General features: G+C 38.3%; 3 protein-coding genes across 7 annotated transcripts; 2 read left to right on the top strand and 1 right to left on the bottom strand.

Moving 5' to 3' along the window:
* Positions 1-300: 300 nt before the first annotated feature.
* LOC131006500 (auxilin-related protein 2-like) lies at positions 301-9,322 on the top strand. Of its 5 annotated transcripts, none has more exons than XM_057933649.1 (8): positions 301-1,452; positions 2,313-3,969; positions 4,054-4,198; positions 4,293-4,387; positions 4,517-4,582; positions 5,242-5,331; positions 5,497-5,673; positions 9,077-9,322. In XM_057933649.1, the coding sequence occupies exons 1-8, from the start codon at positions 902-904 to the stop codon at positions 9,104-9,106; spliced, it is 2,811 nt and encodes a 936-aa protein (XP_057789632.1). In that variant the 5' UTR covers positions 301-901; the 3' UTR covers positions 9,107-9,322. The 5 variants fall into 5 exon arrangements, with proteins under 5 accessions (XP_057789632.1, XP_057789630.1, XP_057789634.1 ...); XM_057933647.1 differs by lacking the exon at positions 9,077-9,322 and adding an exon at positions 8,101-8,432; XM_057933651.1 differs by lacking the exon at positions 9,077-9,322 and adding an exon at positions 8,164-8,281.
* Positions 6,888-11,070, bottom strand: LOC131006501 (uncharacterized). Its single transcript, XM_057933652.1, has 6 exons — positions 10,815-11,070; positions 10,591-10,689; positions 9,424-9,649; positions 9,197-9,288; positions 7,774-7,881; positions 6,888-7,283 (listed from the first exon to the last, which is right to left on the bottom strand). The coding sequence occupies exons 1-6, from the start codon at positions 10,908-10,910 to the stop codon at positions 7,122-7,124; spliced, it is 783 nt and encodes a 260-aa protein (XP_057789635.1). The 5' UTR covers positions 10,911-11,070; the 3' UTR covers positions 6,888-7,121.
* A 9,232-nt stretch (positions 11,071-20,302) lies between these two features.
* Positions 20,303-23,544, top strand: LOC131006499 (uncharacterized). The gene is made up of 6 exons (XM_057933646.1): positions 20,303-20,747; positions 20,892-20,926; positions 21,789-21,977; positions 22,612-22,662; positions 22,909-22,973; positions 23,112-23,544. The coding sequence occupies exons 1-6, from the start codon at positions 20,668-20,670 to the stop codon at positions 23,205-23,207; spliced, it is 516 nt and encodes a 171-aa protein (XP_057789629.1). The 5' UTR covers positions 20,303-20,667; the 3' UTR covers positions 23,208-23,544.
* The last annotated feature ends 245 nt before the right edge of the window (positions 23,545-23,789 follow it).

Genomic DNA, 23,789 nt, shown 5'->3' with positions numbered 1-23,789 from the left:
TAGACATAAATTTATTTTGCATTAATTAAGGATGAATACTTAAATCTATAATTAAGTAGGTTAAAAAATTAGGTGGGATAATTAATGGCAAATAGTAGTAATTTAAAGTAAAGAGGGAGGATAAAAGGGTACAAAAAGGCAAATGGGGCTTTAATTCGCGGACAAATATTTAGAGGCAAATGGGGCTTTAATTCGCGAACGGAGGGAGTATAAAAGAAAGAAATATTTAATTTGAATAGAAAAGCAAAATGAATCCTAACCTTTGATAAACCCTCCTTCAATTCAAGTTTTCAACGACCTTTTTGTGCATGGATGGTAGTAAAAATGGGTTAAAGATGGCAAAAGTGATAAAATTGAAGAGGACAAAACAAAAAGAAAAAAGAAAAAGAAAAGAGAAGAAGCGAAAAGAAGAAATAAGCAAAATTAGAACGCAGAGATATCTGATGCAGATGCAATAGTACAAACTACTCTGAGCAAAGACGCAAAATCTCAAGTGGAAAGCCAATCAATTTTCCGCTACGAAGCTGAAACAAGTTTGATTATCGCCATATGCAGAGGGAGTGGCAGTTGATTTTACAGAGGGGGAGACAACTAAAATTCGAAACCCTAGAGTTTACCCCCTCTTCGCATGAATGTAATGGCGATACCAGAATTTGGTAATTCGCCTATACGTACAGACTACAGAGGTTTTGTATTCATGGCTTACTTGTAAATCTTCCTTTACACAGCACAGTCCTTAATCCGCATCCGATCATACATGTGATCGCGCACTCCTAATCAAACCCGCTTTGATTTGCTGGGAACCATCTCGCGCCGCTGCTTTCCGTTGAATTTCTCCGATCCGGCCAAGATTAGGGCGGTTTTCCTCTTTGTTTGGATCTGCGATTGATTGCTTTCTCCCATGGACGATCTGGACATCCTAGCCCGCGACTTCGGGTTTGGGCCCGGAGGGAAATCCAAACCGATGAGATCCGCGCAGTTCAGCGAGGTGTTTGGCGAGCCCGCCAAGTTCTCACCCAGCACAAATTATAGTACTAACACTCAACACTCTTCAATGGGGGACCTTGATTATGATTCCATGTTCAATCGGGAGGCGAATAGTGTTAACAATACTAGCAGCCGCAAAACGTCGTCGGCGTCGGCTCCTGTTTATGATGAGCCGGTGTATGATGACGATATTTTTAAAGGGCTGCCGGGGTTGAAGAGCAACTCACCTACGTCGGCAGTTAGGTCTGACAGTGACGTGTTTACTGGGATATCATCTCACACCTCGAGTAAGGGTGGAAATCAGAACCATGATTTTGATGATTTGTTGGGGAATTTGGGGAGGAGCGAACAAGCAAAGGAGAACATTATGAGTAGTAGTGATAGAAGCAAGAGCAACTCGACTTCAAAGGGGTTTGATGATTTGCTTGCAGGGTTTGGCAACGGCGCTTCTGCTGCTAGCAACAGGTGATTTTTTGCTTCAGTTTTAGTTCAGAGTTAAATTTACTGGTTGCTTTTGTTTTAGGGAGTGAAAACTTGTGCTGAAGTAATCATTTGTTCAATTGAACCTTGTTATTGGTATTAGCTCGGATGTAGGTAGGCAAATGTAGTTTAACTGTTTGAAACTAAGTGATTATGATAAGGTACTGCAATTTATCCATTCGTCGATTATCGTATTTTATCCGTGTATGATTCTGATGTAATTGTAAAATATCTAAATAACTATAGCAACTTAGTGGTCAAACCTACAATGCCTGAGATTGTCGCTAAGATCAGTCCCATCCTTTTGAAGGTTCCATTCAGTGGCCAAAGGTTACAGCTTAAGAAAGTTATTTTGAAATAGAAAAGTGCTTTAGGTAGCATTTTCCACAACTTTCTGAGTTTGCTGATTTCGCTTAAAGAATGTGCATAGAGTAATATATTGTGGTTATTTCGGGAAGTGAGAATTCAATGGTCAATATATTTTCTCTTGACTCTTAATATTTCTATAAAAAAAGTTAAACCAAATGGACGTTTAGCCCGGCCACTACTAAGACCACAGTTTTGCAATTTGACGATCAAGAATTCAGCACTGTTATTCTATAAATTTGTTTGGATGTTGGCTTTATGCTCAAAGTTTGTAATTTGATTAGAACAATTAAGTCTGGAGGCGTAAATGGTTTTTCCTAATCTTACATAATTTTGATAATTTGTGTATCTTATTGTTTTAAATCCAATGGATGAAAACACAAAATCTGAAGAGAAGGAAAAACAATCCTAGTATTTTCTGAAATCATAATATAAGTCATTAGGAACCTGAAATTTTGGCCTTTAATTTCTGAGAACAGACCTATAACAGAGTCAAATTCGAGCTCTGTACCAGTTGGTGGCTCAAAGCATGGGAGTGTTCTGGATGAAACTTTTCTAGTTTCGGAATCAGTTTCAACCCAAGGTTCTTCGTCATCGAGGGTATTTCCAGATCCACTGGAGGAGAGCAGTAAGCATGGAAAATCTAGGAGCACAAGGGCTGAAGCTTCATCTGGTGGTGGCAGAGGATTTGATGACTCAGATACTCTTGGAAAACCTACCGAGTCTTTTTCCCGTGGGAAGGATACAAGAGATAAAGAAGGGATCCCCTTAAGATCCGCATCACCACAATTTGTTTCAACGAGAGAAAAGATGGGGAGTTCTTCTTCCAGATACTCAGAACGCAATATGCAGAAGAAAACTCCTCTAGATAACTTTCAGGAACCTCCCTTATTTGACATGCCAAATTTTTCTACAGACTTTCAGAAATCTTTTAATCGAACTGCTCCTCCTCAATACTTTGAAGCAAGCTCACAAGTTGATATGTCTCCAACGTCATCAGGATTGGGACAGCAGTCTGATGATGTATGGTTGAATGTATCAGAGATTCCTCTTTTCACGCGACCCACAGCTGCTCCACCTCCTTCACGACCTCCGCCACCCATTCCTCATCATAAGTTAAGGGCAGAAACACTTTTCTCTTATTCAAGTTCAAAAAAGAACGGTGATAAATTCCATCCACCATCAAATCATAGTCAATATTCCCAAAGTCCTAAGCTGTCACGTCCTGTGACCAAGGGCCAGCAACTTCCACAGTTCGATAAACCTGAGGAGTTTGTCCAGGGTGGGTCACAAAATGGCCTTGATGAAAGTGTAAATCTGCATTCCTCTGAAGATACCAATGCATTCTCGGCTGCTGCTGACGCATCAGCTGCAGCTATGAAGGAGGCCATGGACAAAGCTGAGGCTAAATTCAGGCATGCTAAGGAGGTGCGTGAAAGGGAATATGTAAAGGCTGCCAGATATAAGGAACCTGTGCAGCCGGAGAAAGATGAGCAAGATGGTCAGGAGAGAAATCTGAGAGAAATCAATGAGATATTGGAGCGTGAAAGGAAACAAAAGGAAGAGGAAGAGAGAGAGCAGATAAGACTTCAGAGGGAGAGGGAGAGATCAAGGGAGATTGAAAGAGAGAAAGGTAGACAGGCTGTAGAAAGGGCTAATCGTGAAGCACGTGGAAGGGCAGCAGTTCATGCACGTGAAAAAGCAGCAGCCGAAGCTCACTTAAGAGCTGAAAGGGCTGCCGTTGAGAAGGTAAGTGCTGAAGTTCGAGGACGTGCTGAAAAAGTAGCCGTGCAAAGAGTACAAGCTGAGGCCCGCGAAAGAGCTGCTGTAGATGCCAGAGGGAGAGCAGAAAAGGCTGCTGCAGAAGCTAGGGAAAGAGCCACTGCTGCAGAAACAAAGGATAAAGAACTTAGGGAGAAAGCATTTGCGGTAAGCGCTGAAGTGGAAGCAAGGCGTCGGGCTGAAAGAGCTGCTGTTGAAAGGGCTGCAACAGAAGCACGTGAAAGGGCGGCAGCAGCAGCAGCAGCAGCAGCAAGTGCTACAAAGATGAATCAACAGAGGAATGACGATGATCTGGAATCCTTTTTTAGCATGGGACGAGCAAGCAGTGCACCTAAGGCACGAGAAAATTCTACTGTAAGTGGTAGAATCATGAGCCATAATTCAGTTGATGAGAATTTGTCATTTAATGTTCTGACTTTTTCTTTGATGTTTTTTTAGAATCCCTTTTCTGATCAGCAATTCCAGAACAAGGGAGGATCTGAATCTGGAAAGAGAACATCATCTTCTAGTGGAGCCTCGTCCAACATGAAGAAAGTTTTTTCCACTTCTAATATTGTTGATGATTTATCTTCTGTTTTTGGAGGTATATGACTGTTTATATCACTCTTGTGGCTGATGTTATTTGGCATCTGTATCTTGCTGATTGATTTTCTTGTCTTGAAATTATTCCGAAACAGCTCCATCAGCTGGAGAATTCCAGGAGGTTGGAGGGGAAACTGAAGAAAGAAGACAAGCCAGGCTGGAGCGCCACCAACGCACTCAAGAGCGTGCTGTATGTGTTTCTGTCATATTATGAACCATAGTTTCTGACCTCTTTTTTGGTTTTAGATCTACTCACTTTATGGGTTTTCATCTTCTGGATGTGCTATTTTTGTTAACAAATTTGGTGTCACATACCCAGGCTAAAGCAGTGGCTGAGAAGAATCAACGGGACCTTCAAGCTCAGATGGAGCAAGAAGAAAAACATGTAAGTCCCTCAATAAAGTAGATATTCTTGTGACTGTATTTGTCTAGATCTGGTGTTTCAGCTTTTACTGAAAACTCCTGTTACTTTTGTGGATTCATAGTAAGTTTATGCATAAAATTGTTTACCATTTTATGATGGCAACTTTGTGTGATCTGTTATTAGCTTTTTTTCTTTTAGTCAAATGATCCCAGGAAAGTTCCTGGGCCTCAATCTGCAGAGATGCGGCTTGAAATGATCTGTTATTAGCTGATACTAAATGATGGGTATTATAGTAGAAAAGAAGGGATAATCACATAGAGTACCTCTACCTTGTGCCAGCGATAGCCACCTTCTGACTTTGTTTAGCTAGGGTGAGCATTACATCGGTTAAAAAAAGGCACTGAATTGCCAACATTACCATACCTCTTCTGCCACCAATCCATGATCATGTATGATGGTTTTGTCACATAATCCTGAATTTTGTTCTTCCATCTATGAGAAGCCTTATGCTGATTTTGAAGTTACTCTCATCCCTTACGTGGAATAATATTGTGGTTTTATATGTTAACTAGTTTTGGTCTGAGTTTATCTACTAATCTGTCTGAGTTCATTTGCTTTACTAGATATACTTGAGTATATGTTGGGTGGCATGACGTGATGTTTATCTGGTCTGATTGCAGAGGATTGCTGGGACATTAGATATTGAAATCAAGCGCTGGGCCGCTGGAAAAGAAGGAAATCTGCGAGCCTTATTGTCAAGTTTGCAATACGTGCGTTTATATTAGTTTCTGCCTAGTGCAGCATGCTATCAACTTTTGGTTATGTTAATCATTTCCTTTTCACTTCCAATATCAGAATTGATGTCAAAAAGTTGTTTCATTTCCAAATCTTTCTGTTTCTTATGAAGTTGCTAAATGATGTTCCCTGAACGATAGGTGCTTTGGCCTGAATGTGGCTGGCAGCCTGTTTCATTGACAGATTTAATCATCGGTGCCTCTGTCAAAAAAGCCTATAGAAAAGCTACCCTTTGCATTCATCCTGACAAGGTGCAGCAAAAGGGCGCCACTCTCCAACAGAAGTACATCGCTGAAAAGGTCTTCGACCTGCTTAAGGTATTATCAAGCATCTTGCGTTATTGTTTTTCTTTATTTGAGTTGGATATGCGGTGGGGATGAACGGTATGAGGTAGTTGAGTCTGAATATTGATTTTGATATGTCCCAATAGGAGGCGTGGAATAAATTCAACTCGGAGGAGCTTTTCTAATGCTATCTTAATTCTTAATTTTTGAGCTGAGGAAGCACACACCATCTAGCATCACTGCTCTCCACTCCAAACATACAACTAATGATGCTCACATGCTTTGGTATTCCGAGGTGTACCTCTGTGCTGCTCACATTCTTGAACCCTTTGTACATCTAAGTGTAAATTTGATGGAAATGCTACATATACTACGACTCAAGTGAAGCAAACTTGAAAGATAGAGAAAAAAATGTTTACCATATCTTGGCAGTTAATTACCCTTGTCCTTGTGTACACAAAGGGATCTATTTTTTTTTCTCTATTTACCTGTTGAGTGCACAAAAGGTCATTATTGTTGGCCTTATCCAGTTCATCAGGAATAATTCAGCTGCAGTTATATAACACTATCTCCTCCCTCCATAAAAAATAGTCTTTTTTTTTTTTTTTTTTCATTTTGATATGTATATAAAAATTAGTCCATTTTTATTTTTAAAAATTATTTATCATGTGGTGGGCCATATTCTTCACCCACAATATAATTAATTAGCATTATAAATCATTTTTATTAAAACTCGTGTTGTCTCTTATTAAGACTATTTTTTGTGGACGAAAGTAGTATAAAATCCATACCATCAGTATCATTTCTTTATTTGAATTGTCTTACTTGATACACCACGCATAAAATTATATTCTCCGTTTCGGTTTGGTTTTAATTTTCACAAGATAAATATTTGATATTTTTCAAATGACATTGTTCTTATTATTGGACCTGCCACGTCGTCTATTAGAATATGAATTCGTAGGAAATTTTGAAATACGTAAAAGTCTATGCATTTAAGTACTGATTTTACAAATTTTGAAAAATTCACTACTCATTTGTGGATTTATAGCCAACCAATCCTGTGGATTCTTTGAAAAAAACACACTTCCCTTTCGAATTCCAATTGCCAAAAGAGTTCTAGTCTGATTAGGAACACATCATTTTTCCATTCACTAAATTCGTGTCATTGTCACGCTCACTAACTTCACTACCAGACGGATCACATATTCAAAGCAAAGTATATGTCAAAAATAAGAAGAAAAAAATTTCAATATATAAAGGTGATTGGTATGGTGTATATCTGCACTACACATTTCTCAAGAAACTCACAAGAAATAAAACAATTTTGTTACTGTAGTAAAGACCCTTTTCAAGACAACAATTACGAAACATGGCAGCGTAAAGCCATAATTAACAAATGCAAACGAAGTTGGTTTACTTTACCTGGGAGTTGGGTACATATCAATATATCATCTGCCTGCCCTAGCTGGAGTGACTGGTTATAGGACAATATCAAATGTGTCGCAGCCTTGACACTTGATATATATTGCAGTCAGTTGAAACTTAGTTTCAACGCAGAACTCAGGTTTCAGTCTGCATCCTTTAACAAGATGCTCTGTGTGAGCTTCACCCAGCCTCAGCCTTAAGAAGTTCAGATCAACCTAAGATCACAAAATATACTTAAGTTAGTGCATGGCAACCGTTAAGCCTATCAGGTAACATAAAGGCCCTGTGACTGACACAGTAAGGCACCAAAATGGCCCTCTAGAAAAGCTCAAAGAACTGCTTCACACATCCTGCTATCAGTACTTATAAGGTGTTCCTTTCATCTACTTAAGAGATCTAGGTGAACTTTTGACTCCATCCATCTTCCGATACTGTCTTGTTCTGTTCCCAGAATAGTTCCAGACTTGTGGCTACTGCTAGTTTATGTAAGTTATATAGTGAAAGTCCTGGTGAGCTGGGGCCTCCGACTTGCATACAGAAAATGTATTGGGCAAAATAACTACTTGTGCCTATAATTACTCATCTCATTGATACTCCTGCAAGTAAGCTTCCTAGTTTCCTATCTGAGTCCTCCTTTTAAATTCTCATTACTCCCTCTCCAATCACCAACAAAAGAGAGAGAGAGAGAGAGAGAGAGAGAGGTACCTCATGGTCTCTTTTTAGTTCGAATTTGCACCGATTGCAATATATATTATGGCCATTTTCCTGCAACTTCCCTTGTTTGCAGATGGGGCACCAAACCTCCGGTGAAACCTATATGGCAAAATAAGATAATTAAGACAGTAGAAAAAAATACATTGTAAACCTGCCAATTAGCAACTGCTACTCTTCGACAGTTAAGTAGTTTGACTGCAGTTGCATGGATATGAGGTTAAAGCTTTTGTCTATTAACCACAATAGCCTAACTAGCATGTAATTACCTAATTGCAACCCAATATACTTACAACCTACTAACTCTTGACTAGTCACCAGGTAACAAATCTTGATGCAAAATGGGCCTGGTACAGAAATCAAGCCTGTTCGGTGCTAATGCAGGTTACCTAGGGATGGAGTTGCATGGTTGAAAGATGAAAGATATGCAAGGTGATATTGGATATGATGCAAAGTAGCAGCATCGATCTCATCAGGTGCATTCCCTCTCAAATTACCCAAGGATACAAATAAAAGTAGAGGATCTGACCATCTCAGCAGTTGAGAAGCCAGATTCATAGAGTATCATGATTAGGGGCTGAATGAAACTCAAGATGTTCAGGTGTCAAGGCCAACCACCTAATGCAAACTTACAAGAGTTGCTATCAAGGTTAACTTGGTAAGCATTTCAACACCATACTGTCAGCCCAAGATTTCACGGATCTACATAATAAGCATTTCAAATGAGCATTATCTCCAGATGTCAGAACATATGCAATAAGCAGCTCCAGTTAAGCTACTACCAAATGTGATCCCACCATGGAAAGTTGCAACTGGAAAGAGCACAATCAGTTTAACTTAGTGGAGGAAGATTTGATAAACATAGATTGTTTGAACAATAGTTTCTATAAACCTGACTTGAATCATCCTGTATTAAGAACTAAATTGGCTATTTCATATATAAAGTACAACCCCCCCTTTTTCTTTTTCATATTCTTTAGAGAGGAGTATATTGTTCCAAAATTTCTGTAAAGCCAACTTTTGCATACACCCTCTGATATTACATTTACCTAGATTTCATATGGAATCGAGAAGCTATTGTTTTGAATAAGACCAAAAATACTTCACCATATAAATCAGATAGTAAAAAAAGTAAGACATTTGTGTTAAATGCACCTTGTAGGTACAGAATTAGAGAATGTAGCAAGTTAGTGTAGGGAATAGAACATCACTGCCACACATTCTTCCAAAAAATTGCATGGACATCTAACTATGGTGCTTGGTAATTATAGCGCAGAAATTCTTAATTTTTGTGCAGGAACAGGACGATGTTTGTCAGTTCAACTAAACAAGGTCCTTTCCACACAGAGATAGAGAATTAGCAATGAACATCCTTGCTGTGCAAGTAGTAGGAGACTTAGTTGCATAGGGATCATACCTGATCACTATTTAGCTGCATGTGATCAAACACTATACGAGCCAAATATTCGTCTTCCTCATCATCCCATGTTGTGATCAATTTTTCAGGCTCTGCAGCGATCCAAAAATTAATCCAAGGCAGAAATGACCAAAGAGGAGGGAATAAATCCACATAGATCATTGTTTAACATGCACCCAATCCGAGATTATTGTTAATCATGTTCTTTAGAGAGGAGGGTATTAAACCTTTTCTACTTTCTCCTCTCCCAAGCTCCTCATAAAATATGTTTTGCATTTCTAATAGTATTTCCTCGCAGTCGCCTGCATAAGCTGTCTGAAGACCATCATATTCCCATATCATGTCATCAGTAGCATTACGACATGTTGGAGCTGAACTTTCATCCAGTGAGAATCCCTTAATTTTTCTTAGTTCATCAGAAACTATGCCCTGAAGGCTTGAATTGATGAGATCCTGCATCCAGAATCATAACTGTGATTAATTGAATGCAGAAGATGAGAAGAAAAAACTAAAATAAACACAATACACTGTAAAAGAATAAATTCAATAAAAAGCTGGTGGTCTGACTTTGACAACAAGACTCCACAGCATGACTTCTCTTCAAAGGTGAAAATTCTTAGGTCCATCCCCCCATCCACCATTCTTTATCCTGGTTCCAATACCATCTTATTGTACATTTATCAGATCCGAGTTGACACAGTTGTTAGCGAAAAACTTACCAAAACCCCAAAGATGCCTGTGATTCATAGTCTGCCACACTGTGAGCAAGCTTAGTAGTATTTATGACAATGAATTTTCAGAGGCTTACCATCCCCACCCCACCTCTTTTAATGCTTTGATCACAATTGAATTCTCCCAACTTCACCTCTTTCAGAGTTTTAACCACTAGGCATCCCCACTCTTCAAGAGGTTCACCACATGTAACAGTCTGTTTACTAGCAAAAATTACTTTGGCAAATTCTAAAGCCTATAAATCCTAATAGGATTGAAAACCTAATCATAATGAAACAACACCGTGTGTCGGTGTGACGTCACTTTACTCATCAATATGGTTGAAATTTGAATAATGAGAGCTTGAAACTACTGCACCTATCTAATCTTTTTATACAAAAAACTCGTCTAGATACATTGTGCTCCGCTTTAGCATGATCAACTCTAGTGATTACTTAGCCTTTGCCAAGTTTGCAAATACACACTGAAATTTTTCCTATTGCTTTTTCACCTACTCGCGGGTGCAACTGTTGGCTTGAGCTACATATACGCACACTAAAATTTTGAAGAGAGATAAGATGAAACCAAGAGCAAGTCTCCATTCACTTCCCAATTGAAAGTATGACTCCACAAACCAAAATTTCATAATGCTAAAATCAACATGAGAGAGAGAGAGAGAGAACCTTGTTGTTGGAAGATTGGCTCTTAAGATCGGGTAGTCTCAATTTCCAGAGCAACCGAGTTCGATCCTCGCGAACCCTTCGGAAGCAATTCTCCCGGAGCTACACTCATCATCACCACAACCAAAAAATCTAGTAATACATAAAAGTGCTATACATAAATAAGCCAAACAAACGACATGTGTAATCAAATCGGTGCAATAGTTGATTAAATTGTTTTGCAATACCTTGGTTTTCCAGTTTGGGTAATTATTGAGGGAAGGAGGGGTTTTCAAAGAAGGGCGATGATTTCGTAGCTCTTTCTCTGCATCATCTCCCGCCATTTTCTTATCTTCACGTTCAGTAAGAGACTCTGCCTCCGATACCCTAAATTCCCTATCAAATTCAACCGCAAATTGAATTACTCCGAACAAATAAAGTTAGGGAAAATAAAGTAAATTAAATTAATTCAAGAGCACGAAATTCAACCTTTTGAAATTCTTTATTTGAACCTATATTATAGCAATATAAATCTTATTTTACATTGCTTTGTATAATCACTCAATTCTAATTTTCCTCAATTCTCATTCATTCTTATTTATTTATATATTTCTAATCAATTTTTACATTATATAGTAAAATAAATTCTATCCTACGTGACATCATATAATCACTTCATTCTAATTTTCCTCAATTCTTATTCATTCTTATTTATTTATTATACATTTCTAATCAATTTTCACATTTAAAAACTATTAAATATATATTATAGCAAAATAAATCTTATCTTATGTGGCATTGTATAATCACTCCATTTTAATTTTCTTCAATTCTCATTCATTCTTATTTATTTATATATTTCTAATCAATTTTTTACATTATAGCAAAATAAATCCTATCTTACGTGGCATCGTATAATCACTTCATTCTAATTTTCCTTTATTCTCATTCATTCTTATTATTTATACATTTTTAATCAATTTTTACATTTAAAAACTATTAAATAATCATATAAATTTATAGATAAATTCTATACTATTAAATAATCGTATAAAACTATTTGATAAAGTCTGTACTATTAAATAATTGTATAAAACTATTAGATAAATCCAACATATTCATTTAATTATAAATCCTACATATCCATTTGATTATCGGAACTCAGCCAAACTAAAACACATTAGCACTTTGAGAGTCCATTCGTCTATTTTCAAACGCCTGAAATCCCTCCCAACCTCATACCAACTTTTCTTATATATATAAACTCAATGACCAACAAGAACTCATCATGCCTCATAACAGCAACTAAACTAGAAAAAGAATAACACTTGAGTTCGAACAGTTCTAGTCTATTACAATTGAAACCTATTGATTTTGGTATCATCAAAACTAGTATTAGGATATTTCATTAAGTTCCCAACAATTTCCCCATTTTTGATGATGCCAAAACCACACAACAGTTCTAAGCAAGAAAGCACAAGTTATTAAACAGGGTGAATACTATTCTCCCTTAACAATAGAACCTAAAACTTGCACTTTGAAGGAAGAACACAACAGTTTAAAGAAACTGAACGAAGACAATACTGAAAAACATTAATTAGAGTCTGGACAAAAAAGTTATTATCTTCAGGTTGAGATCGAAGAGAAGTTCTTTTCATTAAAGGAAAACTAATGAGACATCAGTTCAAATTACAGGAAGAATGTAGAACAGCAAAAAAGAGCTGGTTCAAAAGATTATGGTTTCTGACCATACAGATTGAATACAGTCTTCCTGATATTGTCAAAATCATCTGAATTGGAGTTTGTGGGCACATTCCATATGGCAGAGCTGAAAGTCGGCTCTGGGAATAGTACGCTCTGGCAAGTATGACAGAGCTGGAAGTCAGCTCTGCAAAAAATATATCGACTCTGGAAAAATATGTTGACTCTGGAAAAATATATTGACTCTGGAGAATAGTCAGCTCTGTCGATTCTTCCCAGCTTTGCTCTGTCAAGTTTACTCTAGTGCGTAAGTCAGCTCTGCTCTGTCGGTTTAGCTCTGCTCTGACAAGTTTGTTATGCTTTGGAGATTTCAGCTCTGATAGTGAAGTTCAGCTCTGCAGATATCAGCTCTGACTATGAAGTCAGCTTTGCTCTGGCGAGCCTCTCTGCTCTGCTCTGCGCGGGCTTTTTGGCTCTGGCGCGGGCTTTTCAGTTCTGAACACCAGATTGCGCCAGAATACGCCATTCTACTCCAAAATCTCCAAAATTACACTCTTTCATCTATAAAACCTAAATCTCATGCCAAGCATAAAACAAACCCATAAACGCACCAATTTCCAAAATATTTAACTTAAAATACGCACATGCAAACCCCCAAAATTAGAACAATTAAGCATAAATCAGTAATCACGTATTTCTTTTCATTTTAGTCTCTGCTCTAGTTTTTATTTGTCAATTCAGTAGAGTTAGGAGCCAGACCCAAACTGTGATTAGAATGTTTATGATTTCTTTTCTTTCTCTTTCAATGCGTGTAGTACAAGTGTTCTCCTTGTTTAGCTTTCCTTGAGAATCGACTTGGGTTAGCTTACTAAGCTAGAATTGACCTCGTTCTCTTGTGAGGCAACTTAGGTGTTTTAAGTTGGAACAAAATTTGGCGCCTTTGTCGGGGATACTGCTGATGAGACTAGTTCAACTGAGACATAGGGAGTTGTTGACTCTGAAATCCCATCGGCTGCAGGGGTTGACGAAATTGAAAATTCTGCCCGAACCCTTGCATTTGATTTTTGGTGCTGCCAACCTGAATACCCTTGTGCGGCATAGACTTCTACTCTTCCTTCATAAGTGCGCTCTCCCATCATGTGGCACTTGTTGGGCCCATGGCCGAACTCTCCACAAATTCCACATGTTTCAACATTCAGCTCTCTTGTTGGAGGTGGTTCAGCTTTGCTCATCTTGAGCTCTTGAATCTCTCTCATCATGTCCTCCATCTATTTTTTTAGCTCAAAACTGGGAGCTACAACAACACTTGCATCCACTCGTCTTCCTCGAGTAGACTTTTGTTGCGAACTGGCTGCGAGAATTTAACAGATCTTGTTCATCTCATCAGTCGACTTCTCAGCTATGTTTCCCCATGCAGTGTTGTCCACCATAAACTGATGTGTTTGTGTCAAACCATCGTAGAAAAACTAACTGACAATCTCGAGTACCATCTGATGATGAGGGCACTAGCAAAGTAGCTCTTGAAATCTTTCTCACGCTTCGTGAATTGGTTCGTCTGCCCTTTGCAGAAAATTCATGATTTAAGTTCTCACATCTTGAGTCTTGTGATTTGGATAATACTTCAACATGAATTTTTCACAGGCTTCATCCCAAGAAGTTATCGAGTCTGGCTGCAGTGTCAATAACCAATTCTTTGCTCTATCTTTTAGTGTGCATGGGAAGCATCTCAAAATAAATCCATTTATAACCAATTTCACACAATAAATTCACATATTTCACTCTATAAAATGAAATTTCACGCAAAAATTCTACAGATCTACGAATATAATCCAATTTCAAGCAAAAAATTCACACAATGCGCGCTTTTCACGCAATAAATGTTAAAACTTGGTATTAACATAATGCAGAGAATAAAGAGAAGCAAAATGATCTTTGTTGTATTGCTTGTTGTTCTATTGTATCTATTACAATCATCTGTTTTATAGAGTTTAAAGAGGAGCTGAAAGTCTACCAAAATCCCTATGATTAAGGGATTTTGGTTAATGTTTGAATGAATTTATTGCTGCTGTATTGCTGCTGCTTTTCTTGACTTCTATTTTCAACACTCCCCCTCAAGTTGAGTAACGGGATTCCCGATATTCAACTTGCCAAGAACTTCTGAAAAGCTTTTGAAGTCCACAGCCTTGGTTAGGATATCAGCGAGCTGATCTTCGGACCTCACAAACGGGAGCTCCACAATCTTTTCCTCAATCTTTTCCTTGATAAAGTGCCTATCTACTTCGACATGTTTAGTTCTATCATGTTGAACTGGGTTCTCAGATATGCTGATGGCAGCCTTGTTGTCGCAGTACATTTGGCACGTCTTTGTTGGGTGAAGGTCTAATTCCATCAACAATCTTCTTAGCCAAAGGACTTCGGTTAACCCACTCTTGATTCCTCTGAATTCTGATTCTGCACTTGAGAGAGCAACCACCTTTTGTTTCTTGCTTCTCCATGAGACAAGATTTCCTCCCACAGATGCAAAGTATCCAGCTGTTGACTTTCTGTCATTCGGGTTTCCTGCCCAGTCAGCATCGGTATAAGCTTGTATCTCAATGTGTCCAGTCTTTTTGAACAGTATTCCATAGTCAAAAGTCTTCTTCAAATATCTCACAATTCTTAGCGCAGCTTCCATGTGGTCAGCCTGTGGTTGGTGCATGAATTGACTAACAACACCAACAGCATACGCAATATCAGGCCGAGTATGGGAAAGATAGATGAGTTTCCCTACCAAACGTTGGTATTTTCCTCGATCCGCCAATTCAGCTCCATTCACAATCTGTAGCCCATGATTGACAGTCATAGGCGTCTCAGCTGGCTTGCAATCTAGCATCCCAGTTTCTGCAAGAAGGTCAAGAGTATACTTCTTCTGATTGATAAAAATCCCTTTCCTCGATCTGAGTACTTCGATCCCGAGGAAGTACTTTAGTCTCCCAAGGTCCTTCATTTCGAACTCCTTGAAAAGATTTGCTTTCAACTTCTGGATTTCTTCTAAGTCATCCCCTGTTATGATCATGTTATCAACGTAAATGACTAAGCAAGAAATAAGATCACCTCGTTTCTTCAAGAATAAGGTGTGGTCTGAATTGCTTTGCTAGTACCCGAACTTCTTCATAGCTGTGGTGAATCTTCCAAACCAAGCTCTGGGAGACTGTTTGAGCCCATATAAAGTCCTTTTCAATCTGCATACCTTCCCTTCCTCGAACTCATCTGAAAAACCTTGGGGTGCATCCATGTATACCTCCCGTTCTTCTTCAAGCTCACCATGAAGGAAGGCATTTGTAACATCAAACTGATGAAGATCCCAATCCTTGTTTGCAGCAATGGAGAGGAGCACCCTGACAGTGTTCATCTTTGCCACAGGCGAGAAAGTTTCTGCATAGTCGATCCCATATGTTTGTGTGTAGCCTTTTGCAACCAGCCGAGCTTTGTATCGCTCAATAGATCCATCGGGTTTTCGTTTGATTGTGAAAACCCATCTGCATCCCACTGTTTTCTTCCCTTTCGGCAACCGACACTTTTCCCATGTATGATTCCGGTTTAGGGCCCCTAGCTCTTTCTTCATAGCATTTCTCCAATGCTCGATCTTCAGGGCTTGCTCCGCTGTTTGTGGAATCTCCTCATCATATAAGGCTGCTTCATAGGCTGTTGCATTTTTGGACAAGTTTCCCTTGGCGATATTCCCAACTGAGTATCGGGAATTCCTCACAACTTTCTCTGGGGTATACCGTTTAGGAGGTACACCTCGATTACTCCTGGGTGGTAGCACATATCTCCCAGTATCTCCATCTACTGTATTATCCTCCTGTTCTTCTTCAATGACTTGAGAAATATTATCAGCAGAATCAGAAGTCACAATAGTAGGTTCAGAAGCTCTTACCTCAGATATCAGTGGCGGAGAAGATATAGGCTCATGCAGCGGACTAGATTGTTCTGGAGTGGATGAAACATGCTCGGTGGCAAGGCTAACTTTTTCTGTTGGGTCTGCTTCCGGGCCTGGCATTGGTAACCAACTTAACAGGTCGATCTCACTCTCCCCCTGACTGTTAAGGTGGGTACTGTAAAAATACTCAGTTTCAAGAAAGTCGCAGTTCATGGTAGTTATGATTTGACGGGTTTTAGGATTGTAACATCTATACCCTTTTTTGGTTAACACCATACCCGACAAACACACACTTAATGGCACAAGGAGAGAGTTTAGTCCGTTCATGCTTGGGAATATGAACGAATACGGAACTACCGAAAACTCGAGGTTGAAGAGTAAGAGCGAGAGGTATATCAGAAAGAGTGGATAATTTCTGTAAAGGAGTTTGAAGCTGGAGGGTTCTGGTGGGAAGACGATTTATAAGGTAAGCAGAGGTGGCGACAGCTTCAGGCCAGAAGTGGGTGGGTACCTTAGACTCAAGCATCATAGCACGGGTCATTTCAAGGAGAATTCTATTTTTTCGTTCAGCAACACCGTTTTGTTCGGGAGTATGGGAACAAGTGGTTTGATGAATTATCCCTCTTTGTTGACAGAAGTCTTGCATGGATCGATTGACAAACTCCCCCCCATTATCGGTTCTAAGTGTCTGGATATGTTTTTGAAATTGAATTTGAATCATTTTAAAAAAATGAGTGAACTTTTCAAAAACTTGAGATTTATTTTTGAGAAAATACACCCATGTCATCCTAGTGCAATCATCAATAAAGAGTAGAAAATATCTAAAACCTTGACCCCCCACAACAGGTGAAGGACCCCAAACATCAGAATGAACAAGAGAAAATATGGAGTTCACTTGTGTGTCATTAGGCTTAAAAGTTTTTCGGTGGCTTTTAGCTAAAACACAAGTCTCACAAGATAGAGTCTCATTTTTCACTAATTTAGGAAATAAGAGCTTAAGATACCCCGTGGATGGATGCCCTAACCGACGGTGCCAAAGCCAGGCTTCCCGGTCAGCAGTTCCGTGAGCCAGCATCACCTTGCCTTGCTGAGCTATCTCATCCACATAGTACAATCCATCCCGCTCAGTGCCACGTCCAATAATCTCCCCCGTCCTGATATCCTGAAGAAAACAAAAGTGGGGATGCATTATCATGGTACAATTGAGCTCTTTTGTAACATGGCTAATAGACAACAGTTTATGGGAAAGAGATGGAACATATAGACAATTTGAGAGACGTAGTGTAGGAGAAATTTCTATAGTTCCGGCTCCTTCAACACGAGTCAAATCACCACTTGCAGTTTGAACATGTGTTCGGTGGGATATTGACGACTTAATAATATCAGTTTTATCAAAGGTCATCGAATCGGTAGCTCCACAATCAAAAATCCACCCTTCATCTCTATCCCTATTATCACAAGAGGTTTGATATGCAGCGGAAAAATTTAGGGACTCTCTACATAATTGGGAAGTGATTTTAGTATTATGTAGAAGATTGGGGTTTTTCTGGAATTTTCGAGAACTTAGGGGGGCTATTCGCATAAGATGGGGTAAGTTCTGCAATTTAACAAAACCTCGGGGTAGCCTTTGTGTTTTATTGAAATTTAGGGGGGCAGATTTTAAGGGATGGAGTAATTTTTGCAAATAAAGGAAAGGAGGAGGGTTTAGTGTTTTCACACTAAACCCTATACCTAATTTTAATTCATTATTTGCTGATCCAGGCGCCTCCCTCTCGTTCCTTCCATTCTGCCCAGCCGCGAGCTTTTCTCGTCGGAAAACCAATGGCCGAAGAGGGCGGAGACGACGTCGTTGAAGCAGTCGAGCAGCCCGCAACACTTCCTCTCCAGCCGCCTCCACCACGGGGCGTCGTCGTCGCGCGCCTCCCCCATCGGCTGCAGGTACGCCCATGCCGCGTGCTGCACCAGCAGATTCTTGATCGGGATCTTGCGCCAGCTGCCGCCCATTGGCGACGCCGCGGCTGGCGGAGACGATGACGGCATCAGGTCCTTCAGGCTGGTGTAGCCCAAGCTCTCGAACGCTATCATGTCGATGTCGTCGGAGACGTCGGAGTGGTGGTGGTGGTGAATGCCGTTTTTCTGTGCGTGCACGTGCCGCTGCTGAAATGGCAGCATCAAGTTCTTTTTCTAAGGTCTCAACTCTTTGTTCAAGAACCTTGATCGAGCGGGCTTGTTCGGAGCTGAGCGAGGCTTTGGCAACTGTTTCATCGTCGACGTATACAGCTTTCTTGATGAGTAATTTCTGCAGAGAATCGAGATTCGACGCCATCTCTGTCAGATTCGCGATGGCTGTCGTCCATTGCTCCGCCCCTTTCACTTTCTCTCTCTCTTCCATATTTTTTTTTTTTTTTTTGAGTTTCAAGGATTAAACCTGCTCTGATACCATGTTAAAACTTGGTATTAACATAATGCAGAGAATAAAGAGAAGCAAAATGATCTTTGTTGTATTGCTTGTTGTTCTATTGTATCTATTACAATCATCTGTTTTATAGAGTTTAAAGAGGAGCTGAAAGTCTACCAAAATCCCTATGATTAAGGGATTTTGGTTAATGTTTGAATGAATTTATTGCTGCTGTATTGCTGCTGCTTTTCTTGACTTCTATTTTCAACAATAAATTCCAAGCATTCCAGTAAAAAAAAAAAACTAAGTCCAATTTCACGCATAATATAAGAAATGCGCAGATTACCAATTGCGCAAAACTATTTTGCACAAACAAAAAATTTAGTTTTAAGAACCAACTCTGAGCAAATCAACATATGGGTAAGAATAAAATATTTCCGACCTCTTCCACTGCATCCATTCTCTCCGACGACAGTCTTGGACTAAGGAGTTGTGTCGGAACCTGTAGCCGAACAATAGGGTGGATGTACGCTTGAATTGATTAAAGAGAAAAAAGATATGCGCAAAGAAGGTAAGAGATTGTGAAAATATGCGTAAATGAGGAAGATAACACAAGGAAATATTTTTACATTTAAGACATAATAGGAAAAACTACCTACCACGAGTAGAAAATCATAACTTTGGTAAAAAAAGTTAAATTTTTGTGGCATTCAACCTGCTTTGGCTGACACCAGATTCGCATGTCCCTTAAGAAATAATAATAAAATAATGCAATGGGTATAGAAAGAAGGAATTTTAGAAAGTGGGTAGTTTTGATATATAAGTTGAGAGATTTGGGTAATTTTATATATTAATAAACTTCACCAATATCCAACTTTGATTGTGTAAAGGAACATTTTATCTTAGATACTATCTTTGAGAATTGTATTTTTGAATTTTAAGATAATTAATTATAGTTCATTAATCAAATTAGGATTTTATAATTATTTTTTATATTTATTTAAATTATTAATTATTTTAGCTAGTTAATCTAAAGTTAGGGGTATAATTTTTAAAAACTGAAATTATAATATTAATTATTAATCAAAATTTATTATATATAATAAATAATTATAAAATATTAAAATTATTACAGAATAAATTTTAGGACGGACAATCTCAACCGCATATTTATCTATAATCTCAATTTCAAAAGTAGTTATGATTCTCACATCTTGTCCTAAACATCATGGATTTTTAAATTTTAAAAAGTATAGCATTACTAATAACAATCCAATTGCAACTCTTGAGAGATTTGCACACTGATCAAAGATTGAAAAGAACAAAACAATGGACGGACTATTAAATTAACCTAGCTCTACTTTTTGAAAATTTAAAAAAAAGGCCACCTTTAAATTCTTTATTTTAAACAAAACTAAAACTTTTTCCATCTCATTAGAAATAGTATGTATTTTATTTTTAGTCATTATGTATTTTATTTTGATTGTTCCATTATAAATAACATATTTTATAAATTCTTAACAAAATGAAAATTTTATTATTTATAATTAATTTATACATTATTTTTAATCTGGTGCTTAAATTTTTTTGTGCCACTTATAACGAAATGAAGGAAGTAATAGAAATAGCCATATTTTTCCTCAAAAAAAAAATAGCCATATTAGGTTTGCAAATTGCATTCATATCAGAAGCGTTAAGCAATTTCCAAAACTTGAGGGGCATCTAGCAAAATAATAAGAAGTAAATTCGTGGTAGACACGCTCCGGAGACACGCGTGGTTGGAAAGAAACGCTCTTCGGCTAACCGAATAATTAACGTAGAAATCTGCGTACCAAATTTGTCAATCCAAACCCTTGTTTGCTCTCTTTCTCTCTCTCTCTAGCTCGGCGACGGGAAAGCGCAAATAAAGTTATCCGATCGCTTTCTTCTGGATCGATTTGCATTCCCGGAGCCGAGCAATCAAATTTCAGCTGGAAAAAGAATAATTAGCAACTTAGAGTTCATCTACCGCCGCGGTGGTTTCGTTGGTGGTGGTGGTGGTGGCGGTGCCGGTGCCGGTGAACTATAAAATCAATCCGCAATGCTGGAAAACCCTAGTTCAGATGCACCAGCTGCTGCTGGCATCGCTACCGTCAAGCGATACGCTCCTCCCAATCAACGGTATTGTGATGGTTATTTTTTTACATTTACATATTTATTCGTGAATTCCTGTTCTATATTTTTGCTTCCACCCGTTTTTGAAATTGGATTTGTGAGAAATTCGGCAATGATTTGATGGTTTGATTGGTGGATTGTTGCATGCAGGAACCGATCACTTGGCAGGCGCAAATCTGGTGGAGGTAATTTCATTTAATGTGAAAATTAGGTTTTCTCTTGATTTCCATTGTAGCAAGTTATGATTCTGATTTAGTCATAGTTCTTCCCTCATAGTTTGATTGCAGTTATTATTGTCATTTGTAGGTCCAGTTATTTTATTTAGCTTTATTCTAGTAACATTCTATTTTCGCATGTTCTGCTTAGTTATGAAATAATTTTAGTCATGAAGTTTCTTCCCTTGGCCATTCATTCCCTGATTTTCATGGATTACTATGAATATTTTCTCCTTTTGACTTCACTGCTTACTAGCACATCTTAATGAAAATTTTGGAACCTTTATACAAAGGTTTATGCGCGTGCATCGAGTGTGCTGCTTCAAATTCAGATGTTTGTGAAAGAATAAATACATTAATTTGAGATGTATTTGTATGTATCTTGCAGGTTTTGTTACCTGTAGTTGTTTGCTTTATTTATCAAATAGGTGCATGCTATCAATTCTACATTAGATGACGTAGCTGATCAGACCAGATGCTTCTAAAATTTTGCATGCCTAGCATTCTAAGCCCTAAATTTTGCACAATCCTTCTTCTTCCACAGTTTCAGCATTCTTGGGCTGAACTTGGTCACTTGAAAAACTTCGACTTCTTTCTCTTTTGTTAATACATTATAAAAATCTAAATTTTGAATTCATCAAACCATCATTAGCTCACATTGATAGGAAGTAGAAGTTTATCCCATAGGTAAGCTGATCATACACCCACAATTATTTCATGTGAATAATTTTTTAAAAACTCATCCAATTAGAAATGCTTACAGGGTCTTGTAGATAAACCTTTTATGATGATCGTGTCCCCATTCTCTTGTTTTTGTGTGTCAATGGTGCAGATCGACTAGAACGGGCAAACAGCTATGTGAATGATGTAGATAGAAACCCAGTTGGCGCCCCCAAAGGTGGTGGTCTAGCAGATCATGGGGATTTAGGCTATGCCACTCGTGCCAATGAAAGTCTTCGTGCGAAGTTAATACCTTTACATGGGTGTTGCAACAGTGAAGCTTCTCAGCTGCTGAACAACCGTATGTTTCTTCGTTTGCCTTTCTTTTGAGTTGAAATGTTGGTTTAGTATTTCTTTGAGATCAGTTATATTGATTATAGATGCACTAATAACCTATGCCCTGCTCCCACTCTTTCAAGGTAAAGGTTATATGGATGTATGAAATTATACTTCAATCTTGTGACAACTTCAGCTCTTTTCGAATAAGCATTGATGACCTTAGAGCTTTGGGAGCAGATTCATTTGCTGATTTATAATTGAATTAACAATAGTACCAGCCATGACACATATAGTATTTGGGTTCTCATTTTATTCTCAATGGTATGTACCTATTGCTTATTGAGGTGTTATTAGAAGTTGAACCTTTTCTCGTGCAGTCTTACAAGTATGTAATAGAAAACGGACCTGAGCCTATGTATGGTAACCAAATACCAACACTGTTACCTGTAAACAGGGTTAATGACAATGTCATTACACAATATGGTTTGCTTTAACATGTCTGTTTACGAATTGCTGTTCTGTTAGGAGCATAAATTTGTATATCCATTCTATTTGATTTTTCTTTCTATTCTTTGGGCTTCCTTAGGTGCAAAATGCCTAGATGTTTAGAGATTTTTCTGAGTTAATGCGTTTGACTGCTGTATTTTGTTTTGAAGGTTGGACAGCTGCCATGAATGCACACAACAGTTTACCTGAAGATTCATCTGGTGAGTATAAGAATTGTCAAATATATCAATATTGGTAATGCACCACCTTCTTTTAAAGAATTTCATTATATGCTTGTCCTTTCATTGAATAAATACATCTTACAAGCATGAAGTGTAGAAAAATAGTGTCAGACTTATAGTGCACCAAACTTGGATCTCTGGATGTAAGATGACCAAGCAATTTATCTTTGTTTTGAGATCTGTGACGTGGTTTATCTTAATGCTGTTCCTTCTTTTGTTTTTCAGAAAGGCCGGTCTTGTATGCAAGGAAGAGTTCTGCACCATGGGGTCACACAATTCTTCCACACCTGGTATGGTTGATTTCAATGCCAAAAATCTGGAAATATAAGTAGCTGTAATAACAAACATGAAAATTTACCTAAACAAGACAACAAAAGTTTGCCATTTGTTATGTCTCCCTGATAATGAGTTTTGGTTTATGCATTCAGCTGATTCAACCTACCGGTGGGGCGTCTAGTGGGTTGCAGGGAGATTTCTTAAATGAACTCCGACAGGCAATGGATAATGCAAGTCCCTTCTCCTAATCCGTTGCTCACCACTTATATGCAATTAACTTAGCATTTGGTGGATTTGATCCTTGAGCTGTATGACTAGGATTTGTTGTATGTGCTTTATGCCATGTTCCTGTGCTGCACCTTCCAATGTAATCTATCTACCTAGCACCAAAATGTCGAAGATGACTCAGTGTGTTACCTGCTTGTGTATCATAGGATGCTATATTGCTGTTAAAAGTCCATTAGGACCACGTTTCACCTTGTTAGACAACCAGATCTTGTCTTGTTCTGATCTAGCATTTGATTAAAAACAATTTTCACCTTCCTTGGGGAGGGGTGCTTTAGATTGAATATAATTATTTTCCTACATTTTTGGGTCAAGATGAACGGCGGATGTCCATGTTGCATCCAAAGGAGAATTGTGTGTCGTCTTAGACTGATATCTTTCTATTGATAGAGTGATTCATGGTTCATTTCCATAATAAATACTCCCTCTGTCCCGCTCCAAATGTCTCATTTCTTTTGTGCACGGAGATTAAGAAATATGTATAAAGTGTGTATAAAGTAGATAAAGTGGGTTGGTGAAAATTGTTTAAATATTAAGTAGAGAGA

The sequence above is a fragment of the Salvia miltiorrhiza genome, chromosome 1 (genome assembly GCF_028751815.1).
Source record: "Salvia miltiorrhiza cultivar Shanhuang (shh) chromosome 1, IMPLAD_Smil_shh, whole genome shotgun sequence".
NCBI classification, from domain to species: domain Eukaryota; kingdom Viridiplantae; phylum Streptophyta; class Magnoliopsida; order Lamiales; family Lamiaceae; genus Salvia; species Salvia miltiorrhiza.
The sequence above is the reverse complement of the archived record's forward strand: the minus strand, read 5'-3'. Positions and strand labels throughout refer to the sequence as shown.